Source organism: Lagopus leucura, unplaced genomic scaffold, assembly GCF_019238085.1.
Source record: "Lagopus leucura isolate 7727_CA_CO unplaced genomic scaffold, USGS_WTPT01 Super-Scaffold_1, whole genome shotgun sequence".
In the NCBI taxonomy this organism is placed as follows: domain Eukaryota; kingdom Metazoa; phylum Chordata; class Aves; order Galliformes; family Phasianidae; genus Lagopus; species Lagopus leucura.
In genome coordinates, this window is record NW_024962250.1 from 29405300 (window position 1) to 29422280 (window position 16981).

General features: G+C 40.2%; 1 protein-coding gene across 2 annotated transcripts in view; it reads left to right on the forward strand.

The window, feature by feature from the left end:
* Nucleotides 1–16751, forward strand: part of CUNH14orf132 (chromosome unknown C14orf132 homolog) — a 38796-nt gene extending 22045 nt beyond the window's left edge. For both annotated transcript variants that reach the window (XM_042869736.1, XM_042869725.1), the window contains one exon: nt 9668–16751. In XM_042869736.1, the coding sequence (XP_042725670.1) occupies nt 9668–9892 (225 nt within the window). In that variant the 3' untranslated portion in view covers nt 9893–16751. The remainder of the gene's footprint in view (nt 1–9667) is intronic.
* Nucleotides 16752–16981: the final 230 nt, after the last annotated feature.

The following is a 16981-nucleotide window of genomic DNA, read 5'->3' on the forward strand; positions in this document are numbered from 1 at the left end:
GAAATTGTTTGCAATTGTATTTTTGTCTAGAGGAATAAGGTGTCCAAAATATCTTTCTAGGTCTACATCCCTGAACACCAGCCCCTTGAAATTCTTTTAATTTTTGTGAGAAGCATCCTGATTATTGAATACTTAAAGATACAGTAATTTACACACTCGCTGTTTTTGCCCATTTCTCAAGTCTGATGATTTTTCATCTGGAAAACTGGAACTAGTTTTAGTTTTGGAATTGTATTGTTGCTTCTATTGCCATGAATGGTTACTAATTTCCATCTTTTTCCCATGGCTATGTCACTGCCTCCTTCCATGAAACAGCCTAAGCATTGTGTTAGGCTAAAGGAGATGGAGGAGAAAGAAAATTCTAAAAACTGCAGTCATCAGCCCTACTGCTGATGCTCCCTATCAGCCCGGTTTCTTTGCTACTAAGACATCTTGGCCGCAATAATGAATTGGTTATGGGACATTGGCACTTTGTCACAAATAGGATGACTTCAAAGACCACAATGGAGGATGGGCTTGTGCAGATCTTTTCCAAATTGAGAAATGGGATTAGGCTTCATTTAGTTATTCTTACATGCCTGCTCTTGAGTTCTGCTCTTTGGTTTTCTGTTTAAACTTCATCATTTGACTTGCTATTTTTGGTGGGAATATTTTTTATTCTTGAAGATATGGAACATCATTACAATCAGCTTGTGTTACACTTCTTTTCTCTCCAGCACTCAATAGCCACTTACTCTCTGTAAGAACAACTGAAACTACCACTGGATAGCATGTGGCTGTGCACTTGCTTCCAGCCAGCAATATCTCCATCCTGTAAGCCATTATGCTGCATGCAGTGTTCTTTCTTTTTTCCTCCTTATTGTTTGTTCTTTTTTCTTTTTTTTCCTTTTTCCCCTCAATAGGGAAAATTACACTTGAAACCAGACAATAATTGCCAGGCTTTATCAAAGCAGGAGGTTGTACAAGTCCAGTTAAATCTATTAGTTTGGCTTTGAAGTGGCCAATGCCAAAACTAACAGCTGGTGCAAGAAATCCTACAAAAGGTGGGGTGTTCAATGCTTCTTCCTTATCCAGTAGGAATATATAGGAAAAATTAAACTCGGAAGCTGGGTGCTTGACATCCTTCTAGAATTATGTTTAGGATCAAACTGACACATTTCTGCAAGTTGCTCTTATCTCTAAAGGAATTCTTATTTCCTCTGTGGTCTCCAGTGTGGCTACAAAAGGTGTAAGAGGGTCCTCCATTCTGCCGGTCTTCAAAACTGTGAAAAATTTGAATTGCTCTTCTTATGATAACATTGATGATTGGTTTCATTTTTCTGTATTGATAGGTGTTTACCTCCCTGGTACTCTCTGTTCATATTTTTTTCTTCCACATGTGTGTGTACGTTCCTGGAAGCAGGAAACCTAGATGCAGCTGCTTCTCTAGCATAATGTCCCCAGTAGGATGCTAGCTGCTATTATATTACAGTATTGATGCTTGAATGATTTTCCTGACTCATCCAGATAGCTCAAAGCATGTCATGCTTGACTACCCTGCACACTTTTGTGATATTCACCACCACCTCCAGTATATACATACTCATAATTTAAATTAATTAATAAAACTTAGACTTGAAGGTTCTTTGTACAGTTTTTTTTTTTTTTTTTTTTTTTTTTTTTCTGTTCTGTTTCTGAAGCTTTGAGCAAAGCTTCCCCTTTTTCTTGATGCAGTATTGCTTATACTGGCTGGAAGGGGAGGAGGAACTCTTGAGACTTTTACTTGCTCCTAGTCTTTCACACTTAGAAGATGAGATCCAAGAGCAGTTAACTGACACTGATAGTAGTCAATTTGAAAGCAGTAGGGTTTTCTTTTTTTTTTTTTTTTTTTTTTTTTTTTTTTTTTTTAAATAATAAGAGCTATTACAAGAAAGAATTTAGCAAATCTAGATTGTGTGGAATGGAACCTGATGTCTTTATCACTAAGGTAACTTGTATGCCACTAAGGCAGAAATATAAGAGTTGGAAAAAAAAAAAATTAGGAAACACCTCCTCACCAATTACTGTTTCTTTTAATTGGTTCAGCAGAATAACTTTGCAGAGAGGTGCTTTGGTCTGCACAGGGCATGTTCTCTTACAAGGTACTTGCAATATGGCCATGTTTAGTGGGATAAAGATCTAGCTGAGCTCCATCCACTAGTGAATTTCCTTAGTTAAGACAAAGAGTTTCTACAACTAAGAGCAAACTCAGAAGTGAAGTGTCTGCGCAGCTCTGGTCATTTTTGAATGTTCCTTCCTGAATATCTAGTCACCTGTTGGGCATGACTTGATTTAGCAGAGAGTTATTATTATGGTAGTATGGTTAGATTCCAGTTGGACTTGATGATCTTTAAGTTCTTTTCCAACCTGAGCAATTCTATGATTCTATGACATCTCTTAGTGGTCAACAGCAAGGCTGAAACTTGCGCTTCTGGCATCTGCAATACTGCTGATAAGGAACAGCTGTGAACATCAGTCTCATCTAAAAGGACATAAACTTACATTGCCTATCACAAGTAGGAAAGCAGTGAAGGAAATAATACACAGGTCATAGCAATATGATGAAATGGAAGAAAATCAGAGATTGATTGGAATAAGATAGAGAATTTTTAGTGGGATTAAAAATAAAGCATGAAATCTTTATGCTTTCAAATTAGAGAGGAAATTTTCCATTGCCACTGGTAGGGGAATTATTTTGACAACTATATTTTAAAAATAAATAGCTGTTTTTCTTAAGCTTGTCAACAAGAGACTATGATTTTAAGGTGAAGCAAGGATCTGAATTAAATGAAGTGAGAATTTGAAGTGATCTGCAGAATGCATTTGCATGGATATTCCCCCTTCAGAATTAGATCTATTTACTTACATTAAATAAGATTGCCTTAGGTGCTCTTTAATTCCAGTTGTGTGGGGATTTAAAGCATTTTAACTAATCTTGTAGTGAACATCAACTAACAGTCCTGGTTGTCACTGTGTAGCCAGCCCTTGTGTGGTAAATAATAGGATGATGTTCTGGTAAATGGTGGTTGGAAGTAATTGGCTCTCCAGATATTACCAGTAAATAAGTAACAGAAAGAACTTCTTTATTTCCATAACAGTACATGCCCTACAGTAGGTGAGTTACATATATGCATGGTTCTGTGAGAAGCAAGAGAGTGTGGGGAAAATATTGGTTATGTGGGATATCTTTTTAATGCAAAACATTTATTTAAATTTATTTAAATATTATTTAATATATTATATCATTACATATATTAATATAATATAACATATTAAAATTATTTAAATTAAATAAAGAATTTGTGATTGTAGCTAGGTTTTCAGACCCACTGCAGCAATCACATGCTGCTAGGCCAGAAGGAAATACTCATTTCACTTTAAGTGTTCAGAATCTATCATGGAACCTAAAAGAAACAGAACTTCTAGATATTCTGAAGTAACAACAGCAATTTTACAAGACAGCATTAGAGCTGGGGTGACATTTCACCTATCAGTATCTCATTTCCAGAGAAGTCTGCATCTAAGGCCAAGATCCAGCACGCCTGTTGAATCACAGAATCACAGAATTGTAGGGGTTGGAAGGGACCTCCTGAGATCATCGAGTCCAACCCCCCTGCCAAAGCAGGTTCCCTACACCAGGTAGCACAGGTAGGCATCCAGGCAGGTCTTGAACATCTCCAGAGAAGGAGACTCCACCACCTCCCTGGGCAGCCTGTTCCAGTGCTCCGTCACCTCACTGTAAAGAAGTTCTTGCGCATGTTTGTGCGGAACTTCCTATGCTCCAGTTTCTGGCCATTTCCCCTTGTCCTGTCTCCACTCACCACTGAAAAGAGTCCGGCCTCGCCATTCTGCCCCCCACACCTTAGATATTTATAGACCTGGATCAGGTCCCCTCTCAGTCTCCTTTTCTCAAGGCTGAACAGACCCAGTTCACTCAGCCTTTCCTCATAGGGGAGATGCTCCAGGCCCTTCACCATCTTCGTGGCCCTCCGCTGGACTCTTTCCAAGAGATCCCTGTCTTTTTTGTACTGGGGAGCCCAGAACTGGACGCAGTACTCCAGATGAGGTCTTACCAGGGCAGAGTAGAGGGGGAGGATCACCTCCTTTGACCTGCTGGCCACGCTCTTTTTAATGCACCCCAGTAAGCCATTGGCCTTTTTGGCCACAAGGGCACACTGCTGGCTCATGGCCAACCTGTCATCCACCAGGACACCCAGGTCCCTTTACGCAGAGCTCCCCTCCAGCAGCTCATCCCCCAACCTGTACTGGTGCATGGAATTATTCCTCCCCAGATGCAAGACTCTACACTTGCTTTTGTTAAACCTCATCCGGTTTTTTTCTGCCCAGCTCTCCAGCCTATCCAGGTCTTGCTGAATGGCAACACAGCCTTCAGGCATGTCAGCCAATCCTCCCAACTTCGTATCATCGGCAAACTTGCTGAGGGTGGCCATTATCCCCTCATCAAGGTCATTGATGAAGATGTTGAACAAGACCGGACCCAGCACAGACCCCTGAGGAACACCGCTAGTTACAGGCCTCCAACCGGACTCTGTGCTCTGCCAGTCAGCCAGTTCTCAACCCACCTCACTGTCCACTCATCTATCCCACACTTCCTCAGCTTTGTTATAAGGACGTCATGGGGGACAGTATCAAATGCCTTGCTGAAATCAAGGTAGACTACATCCACTGCTCTCCTCCTATCCACCCAGCCAGAGACAACATCATAGAAGGCTACCAGGTTGGTCAAGCACGACCTCCCCCTTGTGAACCCATGCTGACTACTCCTGATAACCTCCTCTTCTTCCAGTTGTCTGGAGATGACATCCAGTACAAGCTGTTCCATCACCTTTCCAGGGACAGAGGTGAGGCTGACTGGCCTATAATTGCCTGGGTCTTCCTTCTTGCCTTTTTTGAAGACCGGGGTGACGTTGGCTATCTTCCAGTCTTCAGGCACCTTCCCCGTCTTCCAAGACTTCTCAAAGACGACCGAAAGCGGTTCAGCAATCACCTCTGCCAGCTCCTTCAGCACCCGTGGATGAATCCCATCGGGTCCCATGGATTTCTGAACATTGATGTTGCCTAGGCGCTCCCGGACCACCTCTTCCCTGACAGAAGGGGGGTCTTCCATTCCCCAGATCCTCTCACTAATCTCCAGGGTCTCAGATTCCCGAGGGGGAGCTTTTTCACTGAAGACAGAAGCAAAGAAGGCATTCAATATCTCCGCCTTCTCAGCATCCCCTGTTACCAGAACACCCCCGTCACTTAGCAGGGGAGCCACATTCTCCCTAGTCTTCCTTTTACTGTTAATGTACTTGAAAAAACCTTTTTTATTATCCTTTATCCCCTTTGCCAGATTTAATTCCAGGCGGGCTTTAGCCTTCCTTGTCGCATCCCTGCAGACCCTGACAACATTCCTGTATTCTTCCCAAGTAGTCAGACCCTTTTTCCACATTTCATGGGCCTTCTTCTTTCCTTTGAGTTTGTGCACGAGCTCCTTGCTCATCCACACAGGTCTCCTGCCACCCTTTCCCGATTTCTTCCTCACAGGGACGCACCGATCCTGAGCTTGGAAGAAGAGCTGCTTAAATGCCAACCAGCTCTCACAGGCCCCCTTGCCTTCCAACACCCTAGCCCATGAGACAGCTCCAAGTAGGCCCCAAAAGAGATCGAAGTTGGCTCTCCTAAAGTCCAGGATAGCAATCCTACTTTTTGCTTTGCTTCTTCCACTCAGGATCTTGAACTCCACCATCTCGTGGTCACTACAACCCAAGCTGCCCCCGACCTTTACTTCCCTGACAAGCCCTTCTCTATTAGTGAGAATAAGGTCCAGCAGTACCCCTCTCCTTGTCGATTCCTCAACCACCTGCATCAGGAAGTTGTCTTCAACACATTGCAGGAACCGTCTGGACCGCGCATGCCTGGCCACATTGATTTTCCAGCAAATATCTGGATGATTGAAGTCCCCCATAAGCACCAGCGCCTGGGATCGTGACGCTGCTTCCAACTGTTTGTGGAAGGCCTCATCAACCACCTCCTCCTGATCAGGGGGCCTGTAGCACACACCCACAACGGTGTCAGCCATACCAGCCCGCCCCTTGATTCTTACCCACAACTTCAACCCACTGTTGAAGATGCTGCTGAGGTTTTCTAGTCTCTCGAAAACAGCTACTTGGAAGATTTAGCTGCTCTTTCAAATCTCTCTGCTGAGCCTAGGTTCCCTCTAACATAGCAGGAACTGAATGTTGTACTTGTCTAGCTTGCTGTAAAAGATGTTCCCTGATTCTCAGAGAAATGGAACGATGTTAATGATAAATGATGGATTTTATGTGATGTTACTTAAGAAAGCCATCATTTTTAGACTGTTGGTGACTGGGACCTGCCATGTTTCTTTCCTTCATGTGAATCATTTAAGTTATAAAATAAGATTATTATTTTTTTGCTAACAGGCAAATATATCATTTAACTGTTCAAGAGGCTTGTTCTTCTCTCCTTGACCCTTTGCCATCCTCTTGGATGGCAGCAGAAGGCATTCAGCACAGTGGAGGTTCTCATTACCTCTTGATGTTTTGTTTGGTTTTCTGCCTGTTGTTATTTAATGATTCAAATCCTTTCTTTGCTGCTAGGGAAGCTATTTAGCAAGAGATGTACTTTGCATTGTTGGCTCAGAAAAGAGTTTCATTTCAGAGCTGTGGCATACTCCTTCACCATTCCCTCTTGCTGTGTCCCTCACTGCCACATTTCCCAACTAAGCCTTTGCCCTGGTCTTCTCAAACAGGAATTTTGGGGAGTGTGACACAGGTGCTGCACTGCTTTGCTCCAACTATAAAACTCTCTGTTTTTGCTCCAACTATAAAACTCTCTGTTTTTTTAATAGGCATCATATATATACATATATATATCCTGTGTAACATCAATGATGTGTAACATCAATTAAGTTCTTGGCTAAAATTAATTGGTGTATTTTTGCAGAGGCAGAGATAGGTAAGTGGAGCAAGAACAGGAAGTACTGCATCCAGAGTAATAGCATTGAGTTTACAAACAGATGTTAAGAAGTAGGATCGGATATACTCATCCACCTGTGCTTTTATTCTTTCCTGAGCGCTTAGGGCCATTGATGATGCTTGAAGACAGTCACAGCCTTGAAAATCAACTTTCTGTCAGATACTTTATGGCCATTCCTGTGTCCTTACATGAGGCTGTTTTATCAGTGGGAAGGGAGAATGAAAATTAAGTAAGGATCAATTTTTTCAAACGGGACATCAGTAGTGAGGTTTATTTCCAGATCTATGATGAAAGTGCCACTGATGTACAAACAGAAAAACTGAAAGTCAATTTTACAGAAAGAGCCTGTGCCAGGTGCTGAACATCAGATTTTTATGTCAGGTCACTGCAAGCCTTTTGGAAACTCAGATGAGCTGTTTCACCATGTGTTCCCCTCAGATGGTGAAAACAGCTTGTTTGCACGGAATGAGCAAGTTCAGATCTGACATCACTTGCAGCATGGTGTGTAGCTGTGCTGCTACATGCGTGCTTCCTGCCCCTATGACAGCACCATGTGGACTAGCACAGTGCAAGCTTGTCAGCTGAAATGATTCACAGAAGGTAGAGAATATATGGCCCAATAAACAGATATTGCTTATTGGAACAGTGCTCACAACTTCCCACAGTCTTGGGCACATACACATTTACAGGAAACCCTGTGTCTTCCATGAACAATCACCAAGAATGGTTGCTCTGGTTGAAAGGCTTTGTAGATTTGATCCATGTAAATGTTAAAAAGAGAATTATCTTGGACTGAGTATTTTGATGCTGCTGTGGTAAATATATGCCTGTTGTTTGCTGCTTTAACTAGTATCTCCACAGCTGCTGAATGGCAGCACTTCTGCATGAATGCTCTTGTTGTGTCTGCTATAAAAGCCAATTCTGACTTCAATCCCTGCATGAAAAGGAATTGTGGTTAAACAATTTTCCCTATCGAATCCCAAGATGTAAAAGATACTGGTGCTGTTGGATTATGAAGTCCAAGCTGGGCTTGTTGCAAAACTGAAGCTCTCTGTAAAGCACAGTGTTGAAAGTAGGAGCAAAAAGTCTTTGGTGCAGGGGCAATGCTCCAGACCTGACTTCTGCAATTTCTGATTTGGTTTCTTGCAAACTGCTTTTGTCCAATCATACCATTTATTTGCTCTCAAAGATAATTTTATTTAATGTGGATTGGGAAATATGACATAACCCTTGCTATCTGTATTTCATTTTCAGTGTGACGTGGTATTTTCAAGTACAAACAAAACCTGTTCAGCAGCCAGTTTTTGAAAAAGACTGCTTTGTAGAATGTTCTGAATATCAAGGGAAAAAAAAAAAAAAAACTGCTGTACTGTCACAGTTACTTAGCAAATTCTTTGCTCTAATATTAGATTACAGCCACCACTGTGGGTGGAGAGAGGTGGCTTATCCTTGAGTCCTCTCTTGTTTCGCATCCTCCATAGCACAACTGCAGGCAGACAGATGGGGTGTAGCTTAGTATCAACAGGAGAATCAGTGTGTTGCAGGATTTAAGGATAAAGTTGAAAGACACTAATTTTCCAGCACAGTGAGTACTGGGCATGGTAATTTAGCACTCATGGTTATACCAGCCTTCTGTGATGTGTCTAAAGGAATGAATGGAAGGCTGATTCCTCCATTATTCATAAGCCATGATGACTTCAACAATATTGTGCTGCTGCTAGCTGTAATAGTACTATTACTAGTACTGAAAAAGAGAGGATTCTTATTATGTTGTTACTGGGCCAGAGACTCTAGTTTCAGATGTAGAGAAGAGCCTGTTGGGATAGGTGAAGAGTGATGATGTCAAAACCTCAAAAACCTTTTTAAGTGCAGAACTGAGAACGTTTTGTGGTACCACTGACAGGGCCACTAACAACACCCAATAGGTGGTAGTGATGTGGGAAATCTGTCACTAACTTAATTGCTATGAAGCCTATCATAACTGAAGTTTTCCACTGTGTAGATTAATAATTCTTTGGATTTACAGAATTATCAGAATTCATAGATTTACAAATAACACATTGCAGATATGTTTTTGCAAGTGAAGTTAATGCACTTGGTGTGCTTCATCTTCTTTACTGTAACAACTTCTGTAATTCATGTTTTTGTTTGCATTTATAAATTTTGTTTACTTCTAAGCCATACACAAAAGTGGAACAAATTCCCTGCTTACATCCACACTGTGCTTATTTGGTGTGTTCCTTGCTGGTAGCCTTAAAACATATATGGTGCTGTGCTTTGGTACGTGAGTGCTTTGTGGATTATTATTTCTTTATAATTTCAAATCATCATTTTCATTTTCTTTATCATTTGTCATTTCTTCTCAATTTTATATTATTGTGTAGCTTTACTTGGAGCCTGTAGGCTAGCTCTGATGTATGATGGTACATGCAATATACATAGGTTTCTTTCAGTAACAACAATCCTAACAAAAATGGAAGAAATAGTGTACAGTGTGTATATGATAGTCCTGACTGCTTAGCACCACAAACACAGAACTTCAGTGATTTGGGAGATTGGCTACTGGTTATTCTTTCGTAATTACTTAGAGAGCAAACAAATGCATGCATTGGCTTTCAATCTAATTATGCCATGTTCTTCTTCACAGCTTCCTGTTATGGGGGGAGCCTTTATGGACTCACCAAATGAGGACTTCAGTACAGAGTACTCTTTGTTTAACTCATCAGCCAACGTCCATGCAGCTTCTTCCATGCAGAATCCACCAGAAGAAACATCCCGGTCTTCAAACGATGCCATATTGTTATGGATTGCAATCATAGCAACAATTGGAAATATTGTGGTTGTGGGAGTGGTGTATGCCTTCACCTTCTAGGATGCCTGTCACTCCAAACACTGGAAGAGAGGATAACTGCAGCAGTATTTGTCATGTGTTTGTATGTATGTGTGTATATATACATGTATATCTATATAAATACATATAGGTAGGGACTTTGAGTAAGTACTGCCACAATCACAGAAAAGAAATGCAAGCTAATCATTATGAATCTTGATTGCTGAAAGTTTGGATGTTATGGCAAACTATATGGAGGTGAGAGCTCTAATGGAGAACAGCGCCAACACAAGATTTGTATGGAAATATAATGAGAGGCAGACCATTGTACTTATAGTGGATACAAAAAGGAAGTGAGATTTATACAGGAAGTGTTTATTTTCTACTGTTGAGAATTTTCTAGACGCTTTTCTGGGTTTTGTCAGATTTTTGTGCATTTTTTTTACTGTGGTATAACATTGTATGTAATTGTTCTATGTCATAGTAGCTAAACATGTTAGGTTTCCAGGTGGCATAGACTCAGTTCTGATACAGTACAAGTTCATTGTGTGTGCATTCTAGCACTTGCATACGCTAAGCTGTGTTCAAAATCATGAGACTTAACATTATGAGAGGCAGATGCATGCTACTTACACTTGCCTTCCAGTATCAATGACTGGATATGATAATCTAGGAATTGATGCTCCACCTGTCTGCTGGTTGCAGGAGGCACGAAGTATGTGTGGAATAGAGCAGCACAAGCCCCTATTTGGATGTAGAGATACTGGATTGCAATAACAGCAGTTTGTAGATGTTTCATCCAGGAACCAAAGGACAAATATCATGCTTTCAAGCTTCTTTATTTCATCATAATCCAGGTTTTCCACAGAGCACATTCTTTCATAAGCATAGAGTTGTAGCAAATGAACGTGGGGGAACTGTGAAGCCTAATTAACAGAGATAATGTCTTATGAACAAAGTTGAATTGAAAGAAATATGAAATACCTCTATGCTCACAAGGGAGTGAGTACAGGAGTCTGGTGTATGACAGGTAGAAATAACACAGAGAGGTAAGAGGTGGCTAGTAAACAAGTACCTCAGTCTTAGTAAGTCTCTGGGTTCTGACTCCTAGAAGTGGTTTTTATAGAGCCTACTGTAAGTAACAGCTCTGATCGCTGAATTTTTTTCTATTGGGGAATGTTTTCATTGTATTATTTCCATAAGCACTTCCTTTTCAAAACAAGTTGCAGCTGCTCTTGTTTCAGAGATTACAAAAATCCTGAGGGGAGAGGAAAAAAACAAAATCACCTTTGTTGAAAATCTCCCTCTTCTTCCTACAAAAAGAATAAACCACAAAAAATAAAAACCCCAAAATATTTGAACTTTGAGACAGTGGAAGAGAAATTCTTGCTCCAAATCTATATGTACTGCCTCATGAAACTACTGTGCTAATTCCAGAAAGCCTTGTCTGAAGGCACAGAGCCTATTTTTGACGCTTTCCTGCTACTGAGCCTGAGGCTGGACTAAGAGATTGCAAATCCAATGAGAAGTTTGAATTTTCCTTCTTTTCTCTTTAAACTCATTTCCCTTCAGGGCTGGTGGAGAGTTACTTGAATCAAAGCAGCATGCCCCAAATTGGTGATTAGAATTAGCACTGTGTATACTTTTTCCTGTCTTGATGAACTTGCTTTTAAAGCTGTAAAGATGCAAACAGCTAGCAAGGGAGAAAAATAGAAAAAGTTATCCTAAGGATGAAAAATCCAATGACAACTCAGTTGAGAAACTGAGCATCTCTGTGTTTAACTATTTTCCAATTTGGAGCAATTCTGTAAAGATGGTTGAGGACAGAAGAGATCTGTTCTAAGAAAAATCTTGAGAATTAGTGTTATGGAAGCTTAGCCACACAGAAAAAAAAAAAAAATTATAATAAAACACCTATAGTCCTAAGAAAAAACTGCAAAATCTGTGCTATTCACTGTCCTAAAGTAGCTGTTTGCCCCTTTGTACGTAAAAAATAATGAAGTTTTAAAAATGGGTAAGCTGTATAAATTGTGTACCTGTCCTGTTCTTCAATTCTTCTTTATCCTTTCTGAGCTAAAAACAAACTGTTAAGTGAGGCTGGGAGGCTGCAGAGGGGTTTTGAACAGGGAACTGAGCATGACGGGATCATGTTCACGGACACACAGGACCCATGGAACCATCACGTGAAGTACAATTTTCTGATATTCTCTTGCTTTTGTAGTTAGATCAATTACTTACATGCTTTCTTTCAGAATTTCAGTAGGCTCTTTAGTTACACGAAAACCTGGAAGCACATGAACAGCAAAACATTTTTCACCATGATTAAAACTAATTTGACAGTAAGGTACTAGCCTAGTGAGGTTATTCTACTGCCAAGTAACTTTGTTTACATTTCCTAGAATATTAATCTAAGTGGAATTAGCAATGTTTGCAGTTTTTTTTCTCAAAGTGCTGTACTAAATTCTTTACCCATGAAGAAATGCATTGAAGAGGGAAGAACAGAGAACCACCACTCTGCTAATGAACCTAAGTGACACTTCTGTGTTGTTTTTCCCAAAGAAAGTGCCCTACTTTCATGTGAAATTAATAGTAATTGCAGGAGTGTTGGAAAACAATGAACTCTGACTCTCTAACCCAGATCATTCTCATACATACTTTCATCATTACAGGCTGAGTTGTCAAAAAGGGCCAGACAGAACTTTAATTAAAGTAATTGGCTTGACAGTGTGATAGGAAAACAGAGTGAAGGCAGCAAGCACAAGCAGTTGCTATCTTGTAGTTAAAGATGTTAATTGTACTGTCAGTTTCCTGCTGCAAAAAAACAAACAATATCTCTAACATTCAGGTGCAATGATATTGCACACAGGAGTATACACAGAATGCTATCAGGTATATAAAAAGATCCCTATATTAATGTAGGAAGGCTGGTTCAGATTCTGGTTAGTTTTGACAGCAGTAACATACTGTGAATGTTTCTGGATTCTGTTTTCTGGCTGGATCCATTACAGTCAATCTCCCAGAAGAATCAGGAAGGTTAAAATTAAAGCATTAAAAAAGGAGTGTCATCCAGCATTAAGTGCAGCTAAACCACAGAGGGGAATGGGGAAGAAATGGTGGCAGTTTCATAGATATGGTTCCTTTGAAAGGTGCTATTACTGCCTCTTTATGTGCGCGTGTAAGTTATACCCTGGACTGTCAGCAAGCTTGACTTGGAATGCTATAGCTTCTCCTTTCCTTGGAGCCCAGCAGCTGGAGAAATGGTATCTGTCACTGAGGAACAATGAGTAAGCCCAAAGACACTCCCCAGAGTCATACTGTACAAAAGTTGAGGAGGCTTCCGTGCTTTGCTGAGTGTTTTGTGTATCAGCTTTAGAGCAGGATTCCACTTGTAGAAGATCTATGCTTTTATTTAAAGCATTTAGCACAGATAACAGTTAGATGAGCCTGATCAGAGTTTGTTTTGTAGCAGATGAAGCAGAACTACCTGCAGTAGTAGACTCCTAGTTATGCTGTAAGCACAAAAGCAATACTTTGCTCTGCAGTGTTATTGATGATCCCCAGGAAGCAGGGAAACAAACTGGATACCCTTTTGTGCTTTTTCTAGTCATGGCCTCTAAGGATCTGTGACAACATATCAAATAATCAAACTGTCACTTACAAATTTTATTTTGGTCTAAGCATCCAGCAGATTGATGCAGCTGCTGTGCAGCTACTGCAGCAAGGAGATAGCAGGCTGAGCACTCACAGAGGTAGGTAAAAGGGGACATTAGATAGGAGGATTGGGTGAGGAAATGCACGCAGCTATTCCTGTTACAGTTACAGTTATTCCTGTTACAGCCAGCCAGGGCTGGCTATCTGTGATTTTCCACAGCATTAATATCCCCCAAAATAAAATAGGGGAGCAAAATATATTTTCATGTCAATGCATTTGCAAAATTGAGCAACAGACTTTGAAGCTGATGCAGCAGCAATAGAAGAGGGACTCATCTGCTATGATTAATGTATTTAGCAATTTAAATGAAAAAGTGAGCTGATAGTTACCTTGAAATTAAAGAGGTCCCCTCTCCAAAATCCTTGTTTGCAAATGGACTTGAGGGTTGTCAGCATCCCATCAAACTGCTGAGCAGTCTGTAATAAGAAAGCTCCAGTGAATAGAATCATAAAATTCAGCAAGGTTGGAAAAGTCATTCAATCCAACCATTCACCTATCACCAATGTTTCCCCCTAAAACACATTCCTCAGTACAAAATGCAAACATTTCTTGAACACCTTTAGAGACAGTGACTCTACCACCTCCCTGGGCAAAATAGAAGCAGCCAGACATCTTATTGCAGCCCTGTACATTTCTTTGGAGTTAAAAGGGAAAATCCTTTTATCTGGGACCAAACTAAAATACGAGTCTTTGGTCTGTAGGTTGTTATGCATTTTGTCTATTATTAGAAGCTTTCTTTTTGCAGTTCTCAAAATTATTCCAGTTCTTAATATCCTCTTCACATTGCTCTGCAGGCTGCTGAGAGCTATTAATTTCATGTAGCTCTGTTCATTTACACAATGTAATTTTACTGGGTTTCCTGTTGCTAATCACAGAGCAGAATCTAGAAAATTATTCATTCCAAGGCAGTGTTCCATTATAGAGAAAAATAGGCTGAAAATCAGAATTGTAGATCAAAATGCTTCTGTGTTTTTGGAGCACACAGAGCTCTGGTAACTGGATTTCAACTGGCTAATGTTCAGAAAGAAAAAGGGCAATCAGGTCTCTGATGATAATGTCAGACATCAGGGTTCTGACAAGCAAAGCCTAGTGCTTCATTAACTTCTCATCTGCCCCTCTGAGTCCCGCTGCTTTCCTGCATACACAGTGTGAGCTGAGTTTCAGTGAGCTAACCATAAGATACAGCATGTCCTTCCTGTCTTACAGCTTGCTCATCCTCAGGGAAACAAGATAATTTATTCCTTTAGCAGAAAGAGCAGAGATCAATATTCTGTTAGGAATGTTGTTACCTGGTACATTGGTCACTCATCATAAGATCAAGGTCAGGATGGTTTAGCAAGCAGTAAGCCCTTTGCTGCTGATCTGGGAACACCCTAAAGAACTCAAAACATCTTGAGGTCTTAAAGTTTTCTAATGCCTTCGATCTGATTTTTGTCTTTCCTCATACAGGTCCTCTTTTTGCCTTTTACCTTGTCCTCCCAACTCAAGATAGTAAAAATGAAGTCAACTCTTTGCTTGTATATGGACATATAGGGAAATCCTAGCAGGTTGGAACCAAGCATGTCCCATTGTGGTTTTGGCACTTCTAGCACAAAGGTGAAGAAAAGATTCCAGTAGTCTCTCCAGAACTCTCTAGGGAAGTGTGTCCTCACATGGTATGGCAATTCTGTGTCATTCTGGCCTGTTAGTACCAAGGTAAAAGCTCTTTCATGCAAGCACAGCCACTGGTTCCATCTTTTTGTACAATTTGGGATGATTATGCTATCCACTCTTACCTTTCCAGTGCAAGCTGCCAGTGAAGAAGTTTTCATTTGCAGAAAATGCATAGAAAGCTTCCCATTTTGCAAGAATCATCTTCTAAAGTGCTGCTTAGTCTCCTGCAAAACAAACAAACAAAAATATCCAGGTTTGTTACACAAGGAATGTTCATGAGTCAAATATTATCTGTACAGTAGCAGCACCTCAATTTACTACTTTAATCTACAGCTTCATGCCAGTAGATCTTAAAGGCAATCTCATTATTACTGATAATTAACAGAAGTGGAAAACAGAGACAAATCATTTTTCAGGAATGTCTCAGACATCACTTTATTCCTCTTACCTTCCCAAAGTAACCTGATGTGAACTCTCATCCATCACTTCAAAATTACTTATCACCATGCATCTTCATGCCTTCATTTTATTTCTCCCTTCTTATCTTCCTTCCATTCTCTGGCATCAGAGCATGAGCGTTTGGATGTCAGCAACGTTCTTCAGCCATTCTTATCAACCTCTGGTGATCTTCACAGTAGCATTATACAAAGATTAAAATAATGTCCCTTCCAGTAGATAGATCTTAGTCATTATCTACTTCAGCAAACTGCAGTGCATTTCCCCAGAGCAGAATAGGAGAATGCAACCATTAAGCTTTCCAATTGTAACATCCGGTATCTCTATAGCACAAAGGTACCTTTTTGATTTTTTTTCCTCCCACAATTACTACTGCATCATTCTGCATTTTCTGAGTTTTCTCCAGCCCCAAGTCCTTTGTTTTTCTTTGCAAATCAGTATAATTGGCAAAGTACTTAGGATAAAGTGAAAGGTACTAAAAGCACTCACTAAAAATACACAGAAGAAGAGGAAAGCTCTGTATGATTTACTATAGGGCCAAGCCCTGAACCGAAGGCGATTCAGTAAAGAAAAAAAGCACGGTGTGCTGAGCTGCTGAGCCATTTCACATCTAAGTGGCACTTGTACTCAGATGTGTGGTAAAGTGGTAAAGCTGCTATAATCAGCTTCAGCATTTCTAAATCTTATTTTTAAAACACAGTGTAGTCCTTAGGACTGAAAAGCACTGAACAACCTTCCCTCAGTCCATGCTTGTTCTGGTATTGATTTGGGAGCTTCCTGAGTTCCAGTCACCAAGCTATGTTGCATTTCCTGAGGAGTTCAGCTCCATTTATGAGGGAGATTAAACTATTTACAATTATAGATCTAAAATATATTTCAGTTGCTGTCTTCACAAGGAAGCTGATGGTCTTAAGCATGCAAGCTGCTCTTTGCAGAGGGATCTTTGCCTCCACCTGGAGTCAACTGGATTAATAACACTTTGTCACTTCTGAAATCTGCTTCAGTGGATCAACTTGCATGACTAGCTCTGGGTTACTGGCATTCCTTTTTTTTTTTTTTTTTTTTATAATTTCAAACACATCTAAAGATGCTCATACTTCCATACTCACAAGAAAACAAGAAGAGCACTGTATTTTTTTAAATGAGAATAAAAGACAAGTCTGAATATTTTGATAGATTTGCTGGAAAGGTATATAACATAGCAAACTGTTGCACTATTTTTTCTATTGTCTGAGCACCGAACCTGAAAAGTGTTTTGTTATTTCTCTAATCCTCTAACTTCTCTTTCAGTTATGAAGTTATAAAAGTTT